Source organism: Oryctolagus cuniculus, chromosome 20, assembly GCF_964237555.1.
Source record: "Oryctolagus cuniculus chromosome 20, mOryCun1.1, whole genome shotgun sequence".
In the NCBI taxonomy this organism is placed as follows: Eukaryota; Metazoa; Chordata; class Mammalia; order Lagomorpha; family Leporidae; genus Oryctolagus; species Oryctolagus cuniculus.
Window position 1 is genome coordinate 11,104,726 of NC_091451.1, and position 16,745 is coordinate 11,121,470.

General features: G+C 56.4%; 1 protein-coding gene across 2 annotated transcripts in view; it reads left to right on the top strand.

Annotated features, from left to right (window-relative positions):
* The window catches only part of FNTB (farnesyltransferase, CAAX box, subunit beta), a 90,901-nt gene extending 83,235 nt beyond the window's left edge, over positions 1-7,666 (top strand). Inside the window, exons 10-12 of one of the 2 annotated variants that reach the window (XM_008271856.4) lie at positions 981-1,092; positions 1,690-1,804; positions 6,411-7,666. In XM_008271856.4, the coding sequence (XP_008270078.2) occupies positions 981-1,092; positions 1,690-1,804; positions 6,411-6,548 (365 nt within the window). In that variant the 3' untranslated portion in view covers positions 6,549-7,666. The remainder of the gene's footprint in view (positions 1-980; positions 1,093-1,689; positions 1,805-6,410) is intronic. The other variant, XM_051826397.2, reaches the window with a different exon arrangement.
* The last annotated feature ends 9,079 nt before the right edge of the window (positions 7,667-16,745 follow it).

Genomic DNA, 16,745 nt, shown 5'->3' on the forward strand with positions numbered 1-16,745 from the left:
TCTCACTCTGTAACTCAGTCTTTCAAGTAAAGAAATCTCAAAAATCTGTTTAAATCTGCCCATTTTTTAAAAGGATTTTATTTGAGAGGTAGAGTTACAGAGGAGAGACAGAAAGGTCTTCCATCTTCTGGTTCCCTCACCAAATGGCTGCAACAGAATAGGCTGTGCAGAATAGGAAAGTTTATGCCTACAGCACAATGTAAGATATAATGACTATGCAGAAAAAGTCTTAGAAACAAAAAGACTGGAAGAAAGAAACAGTAGCTCGCAATTGCCACCTGTAGCCCAGGGATCAGAGTACAAAACCGACCCAGGAATTAATGCACAGCTTCCGTGAACTGTCTCCAGTCAGCTTTTGTGCACAGGAAATAGCTCTGCCCAGCTCTGTTGGTTGGCGAGTTTGCCCTTGGAACATTCTCTGAGCATGAAGCCCAATTGTGTGTACTTTAAGCGTCATCACGCACATAGCTGAGTGTTGCTTGGGCCATCACGTTGCACGGTGCAGGGGGCGCAGTTCCTAGTAATGTTTGTTGGGAAAACTTTCTGTGCCGAGAATCATCCACTGCCTTTGGGCAGTGGAGTAAATGCAGGCTTCATTGCCCCTGTAGAGACTTCCCTTGGCTACCTGGAGTCTGGTTAACAGGAGCTGTGCTGGGGGAAAGTCTTTGGAGCCACCTGCAAAGCTGAGCCCAGCAGCTGCTGCACTGCCTGCCCGTGAGGTGGCCTCGGGCCCGTCCAGGGTGACCAGGGGGCGCCCCCCAAGGAAGGCGGAAGAGCCGCTCGGGCCGGCTGCTCCATGACACAAGTCAAGGTTCAGAAGGGACGTGTGGAACGTGCACGGAGACAGCAGGTGTACCAAGAGTGCGTGGAGCAGCGAGGGAAACCCCGACTGTGTCCCCCGCATGATAAGAGGCGAAGGACACCCGAGGCTTTGGCTGGACTGCAGCCAGGCCCTCCCTGACCCTTGGCCTTTCCTGCAGGTGACACCGCCCTCAGCATGAGCCACTGGATGTTCCATCAGCAGGCCCTGCAGGAGTACATCCTGATGTGCTGCCAGTGCCCCGCGGGGGGCCTGCTGGACAAGCCCGGCAAGTGAGTGCCTCCCCCGGGGAGCAGGGCGCAGCCCTCCCACACCCCAGGCAGGCGGACAGGTGGCTGGACCGGCAGCTTGCAGCCTTTTAAAAAAGCAAAACTGATTGCAGTAGAACGGGATACAGGATTTTAAAACCCCTGCTTGTGGTAAGCAGAGATTGTAATCACAACAACCCCTACAGGGCAGGGTAAGTGACTGACTCAAATGGGAGCTGCCTTGTGTGCCCTATCCCCTTACCCTCCATCCTCCCCGCCCGCTGCTGTGGGCGTCCAGGGGCACGGCCGGCCCAGCAGTTTCCTGGGGAGAACTTGGCCGATTTCTACAGCAGGTGCTATTTAGCACCACCACGAGCCCCCACCACAACCTCCCAAGAGCCCTTTGGAGAAGACAGGTGGGGAATCCGACTCTGGAATGGCAGTTCCCATCGGTGGGGTGGGGTGGGGGCTGGAGGACGCGGCTCTCAGAACCACTGTGGGGAAGGCCACGCTCCCCATAGCCACGCGGCGGACGCGGGTGGGCTGTGGGATCGCATCCCAGGCCTCGGCCTGCATACGGCCGACCGGGGAGTGTGGCTCGGAGCTGCCCTGTCCTTGCAGGTCGCGGGACTTCTACCACACCTGCTACTGCCTCAGTGGCTTGTCCATAGCCCAGCACTTCGGCAGCGGAGCCATGTTGCACGACGTGATCCTCGGTGTGCCGGAAAACGCGCTGGTAAGGCCGGGCGGGGGTGGGGTGGGGGGAGGCACGGCATGCCCGCTCGCCAGGGTCCCCCAAGAGCAGCCGCCAGTCATGCTCGCAGCTTGGTGGTCGCTGCGGAGGTGACCAAGGAGGAAATGCCCCCTCCAGGCAGGCCCAGCGCCCCCCCGGGGACGTTATCTGGGACACAGGTCCTGTGCCTCTCCTCCAGGGTCAAGGAACTGGGCCAGTCGGCTGTTGCACAGGGGCTGTGAGTCTCGACAGGCCCCACCCCTGCACTGAAGGGCGGCTCCAGCTGTCCCCGGGCGCTGCGCTCAGCAGCCGTGGTCTCGAGCTGTGCCACCACGCCTCCTTCCCAACACTCCTCACGATTGGTGCTGCTTCCTTTACAGACATCCCCCTTCCCCTCCTGTGACAGTTCCCCACCGCAGCCAGACCCACAGCCACCTGGCCGAGGGGGTGTGTCCACAGGGACCACGTCCCAGCACCTCCCACCTAGGGATCTGTGGGAAGTGCACCTGTGTCTGCCACCTTCCCTGTGTGTGTGGGTTGGTTCGATCTGGGGGATGTTTCAGTCAAGCAGAAGGTACACAAACGGCCCAGCAGTGAGACGTGCAGCCTCATCCTTACTCCGAGAAAATCGGAGTAGCGACCGCTCAGCTTCAAGACTTAACAGTCCCCCCACTAGCCTCTCAGGTCCTCCTCCTCCCGTCTTGCCTTTCCTTCCCTAGAGGGCACTCTGTCCTAACTTCGCCAGGCGTCACACCTGTGCACGTTCCTCATTCTTGCCCATTTCTGACTGTCAGTGTACCAGCTAGTCTGTGTGGTTCTCTCTCCCTGGCCATTGTATTTCTGAGGTTTATCCCTGTTGGTGTGTGTTGCTTATTCCTTTTAACCGCTGTATACTACTCCTTTGTATAAAGGCGCCGGTTTATTCTCTGTTCTCCTGTGCTTGACTTTTAGATTGTTTTCAGGTTTTTGCTACTACAGCATTGCCATGAACATTCTTGTTGGGCTCATGAGTGCGTCCGTTATCCCGCTGGGCTGGAGCGGGGTACCCATCTTCCCTCCCGCTCAGGCCTGTGTGCCTGTATGCGCATGGCAGTGCCAACATGTGCTCTGTCATCAGACCCTTCCTTTTTGCCAGTGTGGTGGCTATGGAACGGCGTCCCCGTCTGATCTTGATCTTGATCCTGATTACTAGCAAGACTGGGCATCTTTTCCAACACTTGCTGTGTTCCAGTCTCTGCGGATTGCCTGCCAGTTCGAATCCTTTGCTCATCTTCATGCTGGTTTGGCATTTCACTTGGTTTTCCTTTTCTTATTTTTAAGAGTTCTCCATGCATTTTTTTTTTTAAGATTGATTTATTTCGAAGTCAGAGTTACACAGAGAGAGGTCTAACATCCACTGGTTCACTCCCCAATTGGCCACAACAGCCAGAGTGGCACTGATCTGAAGCCAGGAGCCTCCTCTGGGTCTCCTATGTGGGTGCAGGGGCCCAAGGACTTGGGCCATCTTCTCTGCTTTCCCAGGCCACAGCAGAGAGCTGGATCGGAAGTGGAACAGCTGAAGCTCAAATTGGCACCCATATGGGATGCCGGCACTGCAGACAGTGGCTTTACCCATTATGCCACAGTGCTAACCCCTCCGTGTATTCTCGATACCAGTCTGTTGCCACTTATGTCTGGGTGGTGACTATCTTCCAGTTTGTGAAACAGTTTTCATCTTTAGTATTTTTTCGTTGTTATTGTTTAACAGAAAATTTTAAAGTGCTCATAACTATTTTGGTGTTTTTTTTTTTTGTTTTTTTTTTTGGGGGGGGGAGGGGGATAGAGGTTTGCCTAAGAACTCTCCTGGGGTCAGCGCTGTGGTGTAGCAAGTAAAGCCACCGCCTGCAATGCCAGCATCCCATATGGGCACCAGTTCAAGTCCCAGCTGCTCCACTTCCGATCCAGCTCTCTGCTATGGCCTGGGAAAGCAGTAGAAGATGGGCTAAGTGCTTGGGCCCCTGCACCCACGTGGGAGACCTGGAAGAAGCTCCTGGCTCCTGGCTCCTGCCTTCAGATCGGCGCGGCTCTGGCCATGCGGCCAATTGGGGAGTGAACCAGCAGATGGAAGACCCCCCAACCCCGTGTGTATGTGTAACTGACTTTCAAATAAATAAATAAATATTTTTAAAGAAAGAACTCTTCTTATTTCTAGATCATAAATCTGTTTTCTTCTCAGTAAGTAGTTTGAGGTTTGCTTTTTTTCATCTGGACTGTAAATTCTCTGGGATTTCTCGCCAGTGAGGGTTGGGTGTAATTGCGTCTTTTCCCCCAACACGATTTGCTGACGCTTTAGCCTTTCCTGCTGAAGGGTCCCCAGCGTGTGCGGCACACACACTCGAGCTTCTGTCCACCAGGGCTCTGCTTCTACACTCGTTCCCATCCCTTGCCCTGTTTGCCTATCTGCAGTGTCCCAAGCAAATCTGAACACAGGTAGGCAAATCCTGTCCACCTCTTTCTTTTCCCTCAACATTGCCCGGGAGGTGGTGTGGCGGCACAGCGTGGGTTTGCTACACCTGCAGCCCAGCTCCCTGCCAATACGCCTGGAAAGCAGTGGGAGATGGCCCAAGGTGGATGGGGTTCTAGGCTCCTGGCTTCAGGCTGGCCCAGCCCCAGCCATGGCGGGCATTTAGGGGAGTGAACCAGCCCACAGATGGTCTGTCACTCTGCCTTTAAAATCTTAAGAAACAAGCCTGTGTGAATTTTTATGGGAATTGCACTAAACTTTAGGTCAATGGTGACAACTAACATCTTCAATATTAAGGCTTCTTGAATATGTGTTTTTCTGATTTTCCTGTCTTGCCCTTTGGTGATCTTTTGTGACATTTTCTGTAAAGGACTGGCACGCTCTCTGTGTCATTACCACACTAGGTGATTTAGTTTGTGTGTCCATGTGATGGAACCTTTTTCTTTCTCCCTTATTAACAGCTTGTTGCTAGTATATAGAAACGCTAATGCTATTTGTATATTAACTTTGTATCTGGATTCCTTGCTGGACTCGCTTAATCATTTACAGAATCCCTTGTACTTTCCTAATTGGAAAGTAATCTCATTTTCAGGTGAGTGCTCGCCTCTCCTGACTCCAGCATTTGATTCAAGGTCCTTGCCTTGTGATGTTAGCTAAGGCCCCGCAGTGTGGTGACACAGTGGGTATTGGGGGGGGGGGTGTCCTGTCTTGCCCCAGCTACAACGGGAAGGCCTCTGTAATGTCACTGTTAACCGTGACCGTTCCCGTGGGCAGGGTCATGACAGTCGCCATTCCTACTCGGCGAGGTTTGTGTTACGTTCTGTTGAACGCTTCTTCTGCATCTGCTTTTTCTCCTTTAATATTAAAATCCAGCATTCTGGCATTACCCCTTCATTCCTGGGATAAATGCTTTTTGGTCATAGCAGGGCTTGCATGGATTGAGCACGCTGCCGGGTCAGGTTGCTAGTATTTTTACTTAGGAGTTTCCAGCACGTGTGTTCATAAGAAAGACTGCTCTAAGATTTCAACGTGTTGTTCATTCCCATTTTGTGTTTCAGGATAATATCGTAGCCTCATAAAATCCGATGGGATCCTTCTCTCATACTTTTCTGTCTTGGAAAAAGTTTGTGTATCAGTTTTTTTTTTTTTTTCTCCTTAAAGTATTTATTTATTTATTTATTTGAAAAGCAGAGAGAGAGAAAGTGAGAGAGCGCCTCTTCCATCCACTGGTTCACTCTCCAAATGGCTGTAATAGCCAAGGCTAGGGCAGGCCAGGCCGAAGCCAGGAGCCAGGAGCTTCTTCTGGGTCTCCCACACAGGTGCAGGGGCCTAAGGACTTGGGCCATCCTCCACTGCTTTCACAGGCCACAGCAGAGAGCTGCATCGGAAGTGGAGCAGCTGGGATTTGAACCAGTGCCCGTATGGGATGCCGGCGCTGCAGGCAGCAGCTTTACCTGCTATGCCACAACACCGGCCCCCACAAACGCATTTTTAAAAGTGATAGAGAGGGACAGGCGTTGTGGGACACTAGGTCAGGCAGCCTGCATCTCCTATCAGGGCGCTGGTTCGAGTCCTGGCTGCTCTGTGCTTGTGATCCTGCTTCCTGCCGGTGTCCCTGGGAGGTGGCAGATGTTGGCTCAAGTACTTGGGTTCCCACCACCCATGTGGGACACCCGGTTGGAGTTCCTGACTCCGGGCTTTGGCCTGGCCTAGTCTGGCCCTGGCTATTGTGGGCAGTTGGGCAGTGAACCAGTGGATGGAAAAATCTCTCTTCTCTCTCTCCCTCTCCCTCTGGGTCATTCTGCCTTACAAATTAATACATCAGTTTTTAAAAATGAAAAGTCAGAGATAGTATCGTGCACTACTGTTTTCCCTCAGTGTCATAAGCACTTGCGAACGTTCTAGAACTTCTGACAGCCTCGTCTTGGGCTGTGCGGCGCTCCCCGTGTCCTCTGTACTGGATGTGTTCGGCCCATCTCCCGGATTTGAACGGCCTCTGATGCATCTGTGTGCCTTGGAGGCCGGGGGGTGGGGGTGGGGGGAGCGAGGATGTGTGTGTCACTGGGGTGCCCCAGGCTCGCTAACCGGCATCTGCTCTCTCCGCAGCAGCCCACACACCCGGTGTACAACATCGGCCCGGACAAGGTGATCCAGGCCAGCACGCACTTTCTGCAGAAGCCTGTCCCCGGCTTCGAGGAGCTCCAGGACGACGTGTCTGTGTCGGCAGAGCCCACCAGCGACTAGGCGACCTGCGGCCCCCGCCTCCCCGCCCAGACCCATAGTGCACTGGGTGCGGCACAAGCCTTAGCCACTATGGAGCTCTGCCTCTCTCTGTCCTTTCACGCCAAACCAAACCAAACCGGTGGCTCTGGGGGACGAGAACGCGGCGGTGTGGTTTTCACAAATTCTTTCCACAAGTTATCAAACCAAAAATCTCTTAGCTGGGCGGAAGCGGTGCCCGCCCGCAGGTCCAGCTTGGACAGTGCTTGGAAGTGAACGCCCGCACCCACGGCGCCTGTGCGCCACTATCGCCTTGCCAGACACTCCCATGGTACACAGCGTGCCCTAGGCCGTGGGGGACCGTAGGGGTGCCCGGGCCCCACAGCAGGAGTACACGGGGCTGCGCTGGGAGCCGCCTCCGCCTCGTGCCTCCCACCCTGGTCATTTGCAGGGGACAGGAGCTGGGGTGGAGGGAATGAGGGTCTCCTGGGGCCGGTTGTCCGACCCCTCCACGCTGGAGAACTGAGTCACCATGCAGCCCTGCAAGGCCACGCTTGGTGCATGGATGACACCTGCTTCCGCCCCAGGGGTGAGGACTTCGGCCCCGGAAACCAGTAACGAGTGGAAGGTGAACCCCAAGTTCCACTCCGGCCAGGGGAAGCAGCCCCCGGGCTCGCACCCTGTCCCTGCGCATCATGTACCTGAGAATCCCCCAAAGCGCTCAGGGTGGCGCCCACAGCCTGGGGCCACTCACCGCGTCCCCCCTTGCTCCACACTCCCAGCGCTGTCTTCTCTCTCCCCGAGTATTAACACGACTAGATCTCTCACCCAGACTGATGACTTGGGCCTGGCCCCCACCCTGCCTGCTCTGGGCTCCCAGGAATAAAGTTAAGTGCTGGGCAGGGCCATCGGCTGCCGTGGGGGACAAGGGGCCCAGGCGCCTCCACATCGAGCCCTTCGGCTGGCAGTGGGGTGCCGAGCGGGGTCGCCTGCCTATGACCTGGCCGTCACAGACGGGGGCTTGGAGATGCAGCGGGAGGCGCTTCTCAAACCACTGGCCGCTGGCTGCCTCTCATTCCCCGTGGCTGTGGCGGGTTGGGCCCCCTGTTACCTCCTTGGAATAATAAAAGAATAACATTTTCCATGCTGTCTCTGACTTGTGATCCGTTCCCTGAGACCACGCCATGCTAGGGGTGACTGCAGGTGGCGCGTGGGGCTTCCAGTCTCCTGTGTGCTGGGGATGCCAGGCCACTGGTGCTGGCGACCCCGGAGAGGTGCGGAAGCCGCGGGCCTGGCCGGACATAGCAGGAGCTGGTTTCCCCAACACCTGGAGCAGCTCACTGCTCGGGGCCCAGCACACCACACAGTCCGTGAGTGGGGACTTGCTCCAGGGCCCCAGAGCAGGTGTTTGGCAGCGGTGGGGGCAGGGCTGTCATGGGTCGGCCTGGATGCACCAGGAGTTAGCACATGGACAAGCATCCTCCTCATTGCTACAACCAAAGGCCAGGCCCTCTTAGCACCAGAAGCCTGGAGGGATTGTGTGGTCCACTGTAGTGCTGATGGGCATGGTAAGAGGGAAGGGATCGCTTTCGTCTGGGCTGGTGTAACACCAGGGAGTGGGGACTGGAGCCAGGCCCTAGGGTAGGTACCGTTTGACTACCAGAAGGGAGAGGGTAAAGCCGGGGCCTGTCCTCTCAGGGGGAAGACATTTCCATGAGACTCCGGAGCCTTTCCCAAGGTGGGTCCATCCCAGAATGCGCAGGCTGGTCCCCGAGTAGCTGACACTTCGGTGGCATTAAGTTGGGTTCTCCCAGTTAAATACCGTCCCGCACCCCCACCAGTAAGTACAGCTCCAGATCTCTGCCTGGAGGGGCCCCAGCTTCCCCCTCAGACCCGCCCTCCGCCCTGGATAAGCCTGCGTGAACCGCTCTGGGGTGACAGCACCTGGACGCCGTATCCCTAAACCACACTGAATTTGTAGGATCTTTTGTGAAGCCACTAGTCGGACTGCAGCCACGCGACATCACGTGGCGCAGGACACAAAGTCAACCTGGAAGCCCAGTCTCGCTGCCGTTTTGCAGCTTGAGGGTGCTTGCCTGACCGCCTTCACACGCGGGGTCTCTGGGCTCAGCTCCCCTACCGCTGACGATGGACGCTCAGTGCCAGCTCTGCTCTGGCTCCCCCCAGGTCCCACAAATCGTGGGAAGACGGCACCGTTCTGGGCCCAGTGTGCAGGAGCCTGGCTGGTCGGAGGCTCGCCTCCATCTGTTTCTTCGCTCCAGTGTGCCTGGCGCCAGCCCCAGCTTCCGCCTGGCCGTCACACACGTGCTGCGTCCCAGCACCTCCAAGCACAGCTTCCCAGGTGTGCTCAGGAGGAGGACGTGTTGGAAAAGCACCGACCTAAGTCAGGAATTTCTCCAGGTGCGGCCTTGGCTTCAGCCTCCGCCCTCGTTCCTAGCGATCCCCAGCCAGCTCTCCTGGAACAAAGGCTTTCTAGGGCTGTGGTTTTGTTATGCCTTTGAAGTACAAAGCAGCACTGTCTCCTTCTCTGTGCCAACCTGCTCCATACAGGAGTCAGCATTGCGGAAGCCCCACACCGCAAGGGAGTTGCTGATCAGAAACCCTAGGAGCCAGCAGGGTGGGCATTTGGTACAGAGGTTGAGACACCACCTGGGGCGCCTACAGCCCACGCTGGAGTGCCTGGGAGTCAGCCCTGGCTCCGCTCTCCATCCTATCTCCCGGCGGCCGTGGGCACCCTAGGAGGCAGCAGGTGATGGCTCAAGTCCTTGTGCCCTTGCCACCCACAGGGGAGACCCGGATTGAGTTCCCAGCCCCAGATGTTGCAGACATTTTGGAAAATAATGGAGGGAAGATCTCTCAAATGGAAATAAATTAAAACAAGAGACCACAAGATAAGGGGCTATGGTGACCCAAGAACTCAGAGGACGGGGTGGAGGGGTAGTGGGGGATAGAGAGGGGGCGATGATTCTTGCCACGGAGCTTTATTTAACCAGAGCTCCCTAAGATCAAGACAAAGGACTACAAGCAATCCTTCCAGAGCCTGCTTCCAGGAGAGACCAGCTTTCTCCCGGCGAGATACCCCGTGACGGAGACACTGAGAACGCAAGGACAGTCCTCCCCGAAGCAGCCCTGTGGTCCCCGCAGTAGCGTCCTCTGCGGAGCCCCTTTTCATGAAGGCCTCGAAGGGCAGAGTCCAGAGCATTCCTGTAACAGGGACAGGCTCTCCAGGGAGTGTGGGGGGGGGGGGGGGGCGGTCTTAGGTCTTTTTAGTTATTTTCATCAACTTGAAAGGCAGAACAGAGGGTTGGAGGGGGAGACAGGGAGGGGTGGGGAAGAGATCTTCCATCTACTGGTTGATTGCCCAGATACTTGGAACAGCCAGGGCTGGGCCAGGCCGCAACCAGAAGCCTAGACCCCATCTGGATCTCTCATGTGGGTTCCAGGGGCCCAAGCCTTTCAGGCAGAGAGATCTCTCATCTGCTGGTTCTCTCCCCAAAGGCCTGTAACAGCCGCAGCTGGGCCGAGCCAACGCAAGGAGCCAGGAAGTCATCCGGGTCGCCCACGTGGGTGGCAGGGATCCAACTTGTTAGGAAACTGGCGCAGTTGGCCGCATGGCCCAGCTACCTGAGCCAGGCTCCACCCCCATCCTAATGGGATTGGCTGCTCCTGCTTCCCTGCCCGCCCTCAGGCAAAGTTTTAAAAGGGCCTGTTCCTGAACACGTGCTCTCTCTTGCCCCTTCTCTCCTGCTCTCTCTCTGTTCCTCTCTAGCCTCCTCCTCTGGGCTCTTGGCTCTCTCGGTCCTTCTCTCCTGCTCTCTCTCGGCTTCTCTCCTCCTCTCATCTCTCTTCTCCCTCCTCTGTCTCTCTCTCTTACAGTCTCCTCTCTTTTTCCTTCACCGCCCCTTCACTCCGGTCTGTAGGGTGTTCCCCAATAAACCCTTTCCCTTACTCCGGTGTCCGGTGTGCTTTGCGACGGCTAACATTAAGATATAACACAACTCTTTGTCCATCTCTTGCTGCCTCCCAGGGTGCACGTTGGCAGGAAGCTGGGATCAAGAGTGGAACCAGGACATGAACTCGGCCCTCCGATGTGGGCTGGGGCACCGGAAGTGGTGTCTTAGACAATGCCCGTCCCACCAATCATTTTTACCTGTCTCTCTTTTCTTTAGTCATGTGTTGAGGTCTGGTCATCCCCTGCGGCCTAAGCCAGCCAGCATGTCCCGTGTGGCCTCAATGAGTGGTTCTGAGTCAGGCAGGTGACCTGTGACAGTCCAAACAGAGCACCAGGCACTCGACAGGGGAAACATGGCTCCCTCCTACCAGAAAAGGCAGAATGTATGGCCTGGGCCTCCTGCCCCCATCCTCCTGTCTAGACAGAAGCCAGCACCCAGGGACACCCTGAGGCCTGCGGCCAGAACCCTGATCACACGACACCTGAAGCCCTCCTGCCCCCGCATTCTCAGTTATGCGAGCCAGCTGGAGTTGGCTATCACAAACAGTGCCCACAAAGGATCATTAGTTCACAATTCTTCAACTTCACAGTGTTGCAAAAGTAATGCATATTTGGACTACGACATTTGGTAGGTTAGGTGAATTAAATGCAGTTTAAAAAAAAAGATTGTTTTTTTTTATTATTATTTTTTGACAGGCAGAGTGGACAGTGAGAGAGAGAGACAGAGAGAAAGGTCTTCCTTTTTTGCCGTTGGTTCACCCTCCAATGGCCGCCGCGGCCGGCGCACCGCGCTGATCCCATGGCAGGAGCCAGGTGCTTCTCCTGGTCTCCCGTGGGGTGCAGGGCCCAAGCACCTGGGCCATCCTCCACTGCACTCCCTGGCCACAGCAGAGGGCTGGCCTGGAAGAGGGGCAACCGGGACAGAATCCGGCACCCAGACCGGGACTAGAACCTGGTGTGCCAGCGCCGCAAGGCGGAGGATTAGCCTAGTGAGCCGCGGCGCCGGCCAAGATTTAGTTTTAATTGAAAGGCAGAGCAACAGATCTTCCACCTGCTGGTTCAGTCTCCAGATGGCTGCAACAGCCAGGGCTGGACCAGGCCATGCCAGGAGCCAGGAGCTCCATCGAGGTCTCCCAGGTAGGTGACAGGGCCCCAAGTGCTTGAGCTGTCCTTGACCGGACACTCTGATACAGTTTGCTGGTGTGGCGGTGGATTAACCTGCTGTACCCCAATGCCAGCGCCTACATGCAGTCTGGACTTCCGATATTTTCCCTGTAAGGTGAGATCACGGGGCCGTAACCCCACTGTAAGTAGAAGAGCATTGTCTGTACTTGCAACCCCAAGTGCCCTGACACATACAAAGCTCTACCCCAGACGAACCCAGGGCCATGCAGGTCCTCACCGAGTGCCTGGAAAATGCTAACCTCCTTCACCACATCCACCCAGACAGCAACCCGCAGCGAATCCTCCTGGTCCAGGGCTCCCCTCATTTGATCCCTGACTCAGCCTCAGGAGGTGGGCGGGGCAGGTGCACTATCTGGGTCAGAGAGCTGAGCGGGTCCCTCCGTGAGTGGCGGAATTCCCACCCGTGTCCAACCCGGCTGCCTCCCCAGGCTCTCCCCACAGCCCATCCTCCAAAGGTCTGGCGTGGGGAGCAGTGGTCCATGGGCTGGATGACCCAGGTACTGAATGCCTGCCCTGCTTTTTTACCGGGTTGGGGTCAAGGGCCACAAAGCATGGGGCAGCCCCGCCCCTCCCCCGTGCCGAGGGTCCCGCGCTCTGCCAAGTCTGTGGTGTAGTTACGTGCGCTGCACCCAGTGCGTGCCCGCCCAGTGCACAGTGTGACGCCGTGTGACTCACAGCGGGGCCCTGGTGAGTCAGCCTCTCCGAGAGCTGACCACTGCCCCTGCAGCAGCCAAGCCTTCTCCAGCCCGACCCCAGCGTGGCTCGGCGCCTCCTGGACGTGTTCTCTCGCTTTCCCGCGATAACCCGCTTTGCCTCTGCTTCCCACCAGCTGGCGCGCGCAGCCTCACGCGCCTCCCTCCTGCTTCTCTGGCACATCCGGGAACAGAAGCAGACAGGACAGGCACAGAGCGTGCGGCTCAGCCCAACTCAATGGCAACTCTCCCTTGCCCCTTACACCCCTGCAGAAACACAGCTTGTTACAAAATAACCAGCAAGGGAGTGCATTTTTTAAAGCTAGCACTTTAGAAGATTTGATGGACAGAAAAATTGCACGGATAGCACACAGAGGTCCTGTGCATCCATTTAACAGCTTCCCCTACAAACATCCTGGTTTTTTTTTTTTTTTTAATTTTTCAAGATTTATTTACTTGAGAGACAGAGTACAGAGAGACGTAGAGCCACACAGAGAGACAGAGAGAGAGGTCTTCCATCTGCTGGTTCACTCCCCAATTGGCTGCAAACGGCCAGAGCTGCACTAATCCGAAGCCAGGAACCAGGAGCTTCTTCCAGGTCTCCCACGCAGGTGTAGGGACCCAAGCGCTTGGACCATCTTCCACAGCTTTCCCAGGCCACGGCAGAGAGCTGGATTGGGAGTGGAGCAGCTGGGACTTGAACCAGCACCCATATGGGATGCTGGCACCACAGGCTGGGGCTTTAACCCACTGTGCCACAGCACTGGTGCCCAAACATCTTGTTTTACTATGAGGCATTTCTCACAACCAATGAGCCAATATTGCTACAGTATTAACTCTGTTAGTTTTCTCTCCCAGGCTCACAATTCAGGACACCCCATCGCTGTGGGCCAACAGCCCCCGCCCCCCGGCACCCCTGGGCCGTTCCTCAGACTCTCCTTGCTTCTGATGGTCTCGAGCCGGGAGCTCTGTGCGGGTACTTCCGTAGAATGCTCCTCAGGCGGGATCTGTATGCCGCCTTCTCAGGAGTAGGTGGGGACATTTCCAAACATTCCCACCGGCCTCGCAGTAGGCAGTCACTGTGCATGACAGACATTGCCTTCTCGACCGGCTGGCCCAGCCCGGCCTTTTGGCCCAGAGCTGTGGGCCACACTGCTCTTGGCCTAGCTCTGCCTCTGCAGGTGGCACCAGGAGGTGGGGGACAATGAGGCTCCCAAGCACCGTACACAAGAGCCACACCGCCAGCCGAACCCCGCCGGGCCGGGCGCGAGTGAACGCGTACCATGTGGTCATTTATGGGAGCAGACGCCTCCGGAGAGGCCACGCCCCTCTCCAGCAGCCTGCACTGTCAGGTTTGCTTCGTCTTGGGAAGAGGCTGAATTCACCACATTCAGCGAGGGAGTGGGAGGTTCTGGCACAGCTCTTAACACTGGCTCTTGATCACTTCTCCCCTGGCTTTTATTTTATTGGAGAAGGTTAAGAATAGAGGGGCCGGCGCTGTGGCATAGCAAGCAGGTCAAGCCTCCCCCTGTGACGCCGGCATCCTGTATGGGCGCTGGTTCAAGACCCAGCTGCTCCACTTCTGATCCAGCTCCCTGCCAATGCACCTGGGGAAGCAGTGGGAGGTGGCCCAAGTGCTTGGGGCCCCTGCTTTGGCCTGGACCATCCCTGGCCATTGTGGCGACTTGGGGAGTGAACCAGCAAATGGAAGATCTCTCTCCCTCTCTCATCCTCTCTGCCTTAAAAAAAAAAAAAAAAAAAGAGCCAACATTAGAGATGGCGCTGGGAAGGCCGGCGCCACGGCTCACTAGGCTAACCCTCCGCCTTGAGGCGCCGGCACACCGGGTTCTAGTCCTGGTCAGGGCGCTGGATTCTGTCCTGGTTGCCCCTCTTCCAGGCCAGCTCTCTGCTCTGGCCCGGGAGTGCAGTGGAGGATGGCCCAAGTGCTTGGGCCCTGCACCCCATGGGAGACCAGGAAAAGCACCTGGCTCCTGCCATCGGATCAGCGCAGTGTGCCGGCCACGGCGGCCATTGGAGGGTGAACCAACGGCAAAGGAAGACCTTTTGCTCTGTCTCTCTCTCTCACTGTCCACTCTGCCTGTCAAAAAAAAAAAAAAAAAGTGATCCTCACCGGGACCTGCTGGGGGCGCCAGCACACAGCATAGGTGCTCCGGGAATGGTCCAGGGCCTCCAGCTCAGGTGCTGAGACACGCCCATCCCGCAGGGTGTGTGAATGTGTGTGTGTGTGTGTGTGTGTGTGCATGCAACAGATGCCCCTGGGGGTCCAATCGGTGGGCTTGTCCATCCCCACCCCACTCCACTCCACCAGGCAGTGCTTAAGGGACCCTGTGAGGGAAAAAACAAGATGGCTCCACCACTACCCTAATCAGATTCTATATATATTATATATATATTTATATAATATATAATTTATATAATCAGATATACATAAGATATATATAAGATTTATATACATAAGATATATACGATTTGTATAAGATATATATAAGATATATATATATTTATATATAAGATATATATATATATAAAAGCTACACCGGGCAGGCCCAGGATGTGCTGGCCGACAGGCACTACAGAAAGACAATCTGACACGGGAATGCAGAACGGGGGCCGAGTCACCAGCAGGCCGGTGGTTGTGGCTCTGACCCAGCCCTGAGGGTGTGGTTCTCGTCCAAAGAGGTGCCAGACCTGCGACCCTGCTTGAGTCCCTTCAGCGAACAGGCCGGGCATTTTTGTTCCTGTCCTTTGCCACGCTACAGGTATTCACCTCCCTTTTCTTGTACGGACTTCAGTGCATCCAACCCTGGAACGTCGGGACGGCATCTGTTCACTCTGTATTTCAACAGAACCCAGGCCCAGGCCCTGGCATGGCAGACAGTCCACAAGCAGCTAGGACTGATCTAGCACTCACCCAGCACCAGGTACAAGTTCAAGGCTTTTCACACGCACACCTGCAAGCGTCACCGTGCCACATGGTGCTACGATGGATCCCATGTGACCGCAAAACCAGAGCAGCATCGCCAGGGAGGTAAGGGTTGTGGCCAACACGCCAACCAGACAAGTGGGCGGGCTTGGAGGCCCTGGCCAGCGCCCCTGCACCAGCTCTGCTGACCCGCGCTCCCCTCCCGCGCAGCGGCCACAACGAAGTCCGGAGCAAAACCACTTACCAGCCGGGCGATGGCCATCAGCAACGGGCATGCGCTTGCCTGCTGTGGCCACTCCAGTCCTCCCGGCGGTGAGCCCAACTCTCAGGGACGGGACATTGGGTCCGCGTGATCTTCTACCGGAGGAATCCACCAGAAAATGTTTTCCGTGTATCCCCTTTCCCAGGGCTGACTGGGGGTGGGTTTGATTAATCCCTGCCCCAGGATCAAGAAGTTCTCTCTCATCAGCAAACTCCTTTTCCCTCCCTAGGTCTAGATTCCTAGACCCAGGGGGCTGCTGAGACCAGTGCCTGGCGACCAGGCTGGGGACGGGCTCGCTCTGGCGGGGTTATAATCCTGCCTGGGGACCAGAGCCAGTAGTGCGAGGCGTTAAAAGCAGGCACATTGCTCGGGTTTCTAAAGGGGGTGGCGGGCAACCCGGGGCTTTCTTCCAAGCCCCGAAGTGAGGGCCCCACCGTGAGCAGGGCAGCGCCTGCCCAGTGGCTGGCTCCCCAGCCACCTGCCTCCACGAACAGCCTTAGGAGACGGATCTCAGATCCAGCAGGCCGCTCAGCTCAGCTGTGCCTCTCCCCGCCACAGGTCAAACCTGAGTGGGGTTGAGGGCCGTCGGGGGGTAACTTGTTAGCCTTGCTCTGGCTGTGCCACTGCTTCAGGTGGCAGGAGCTGGAGCCAGAAATCCTCTTAACAAGCACTTCCAGCGTGGCCCCAAGACCCCCTCTGAGCAGTTCTGCCTGGGCCTCCACGGGTGACCAAAGCCCAGAGACAGCCCCACAATGTGGGAACCAGGCAGAGCTACACCAGAGTCGACGGCTGCACCCGCAGGGCCCTGGGGTCCTCGTGTCTCCTTGCTGTCCCTTGCTTCAGTAACCCTTGCTGGGACAGGATAGGGGTGGGAAACGTCTCCCTCCCTGCAGGGAAGGTGTCCGGGGGCTGGGCTTCCTTCCTGGTCACAGGTGTTTTCAGGTAGCAGCCAGCACTTGGGTGCTCACTGGGTCCCGAGGTCAAGCCCTTTGTCAACATCACTTCATGAGAGCAGGAATTGTATAGAGGAGGGCACTGAGGCTACTGACAGGGCCAGCACACACACACTGGCTGTGTACTTGGCCTTGTTTGGCAGACCCACCCTAGCTAAGATGACCGCTCTGTGAGCACAGCTGATTTTCTTACTGATGTTGTAGCTGTCTTA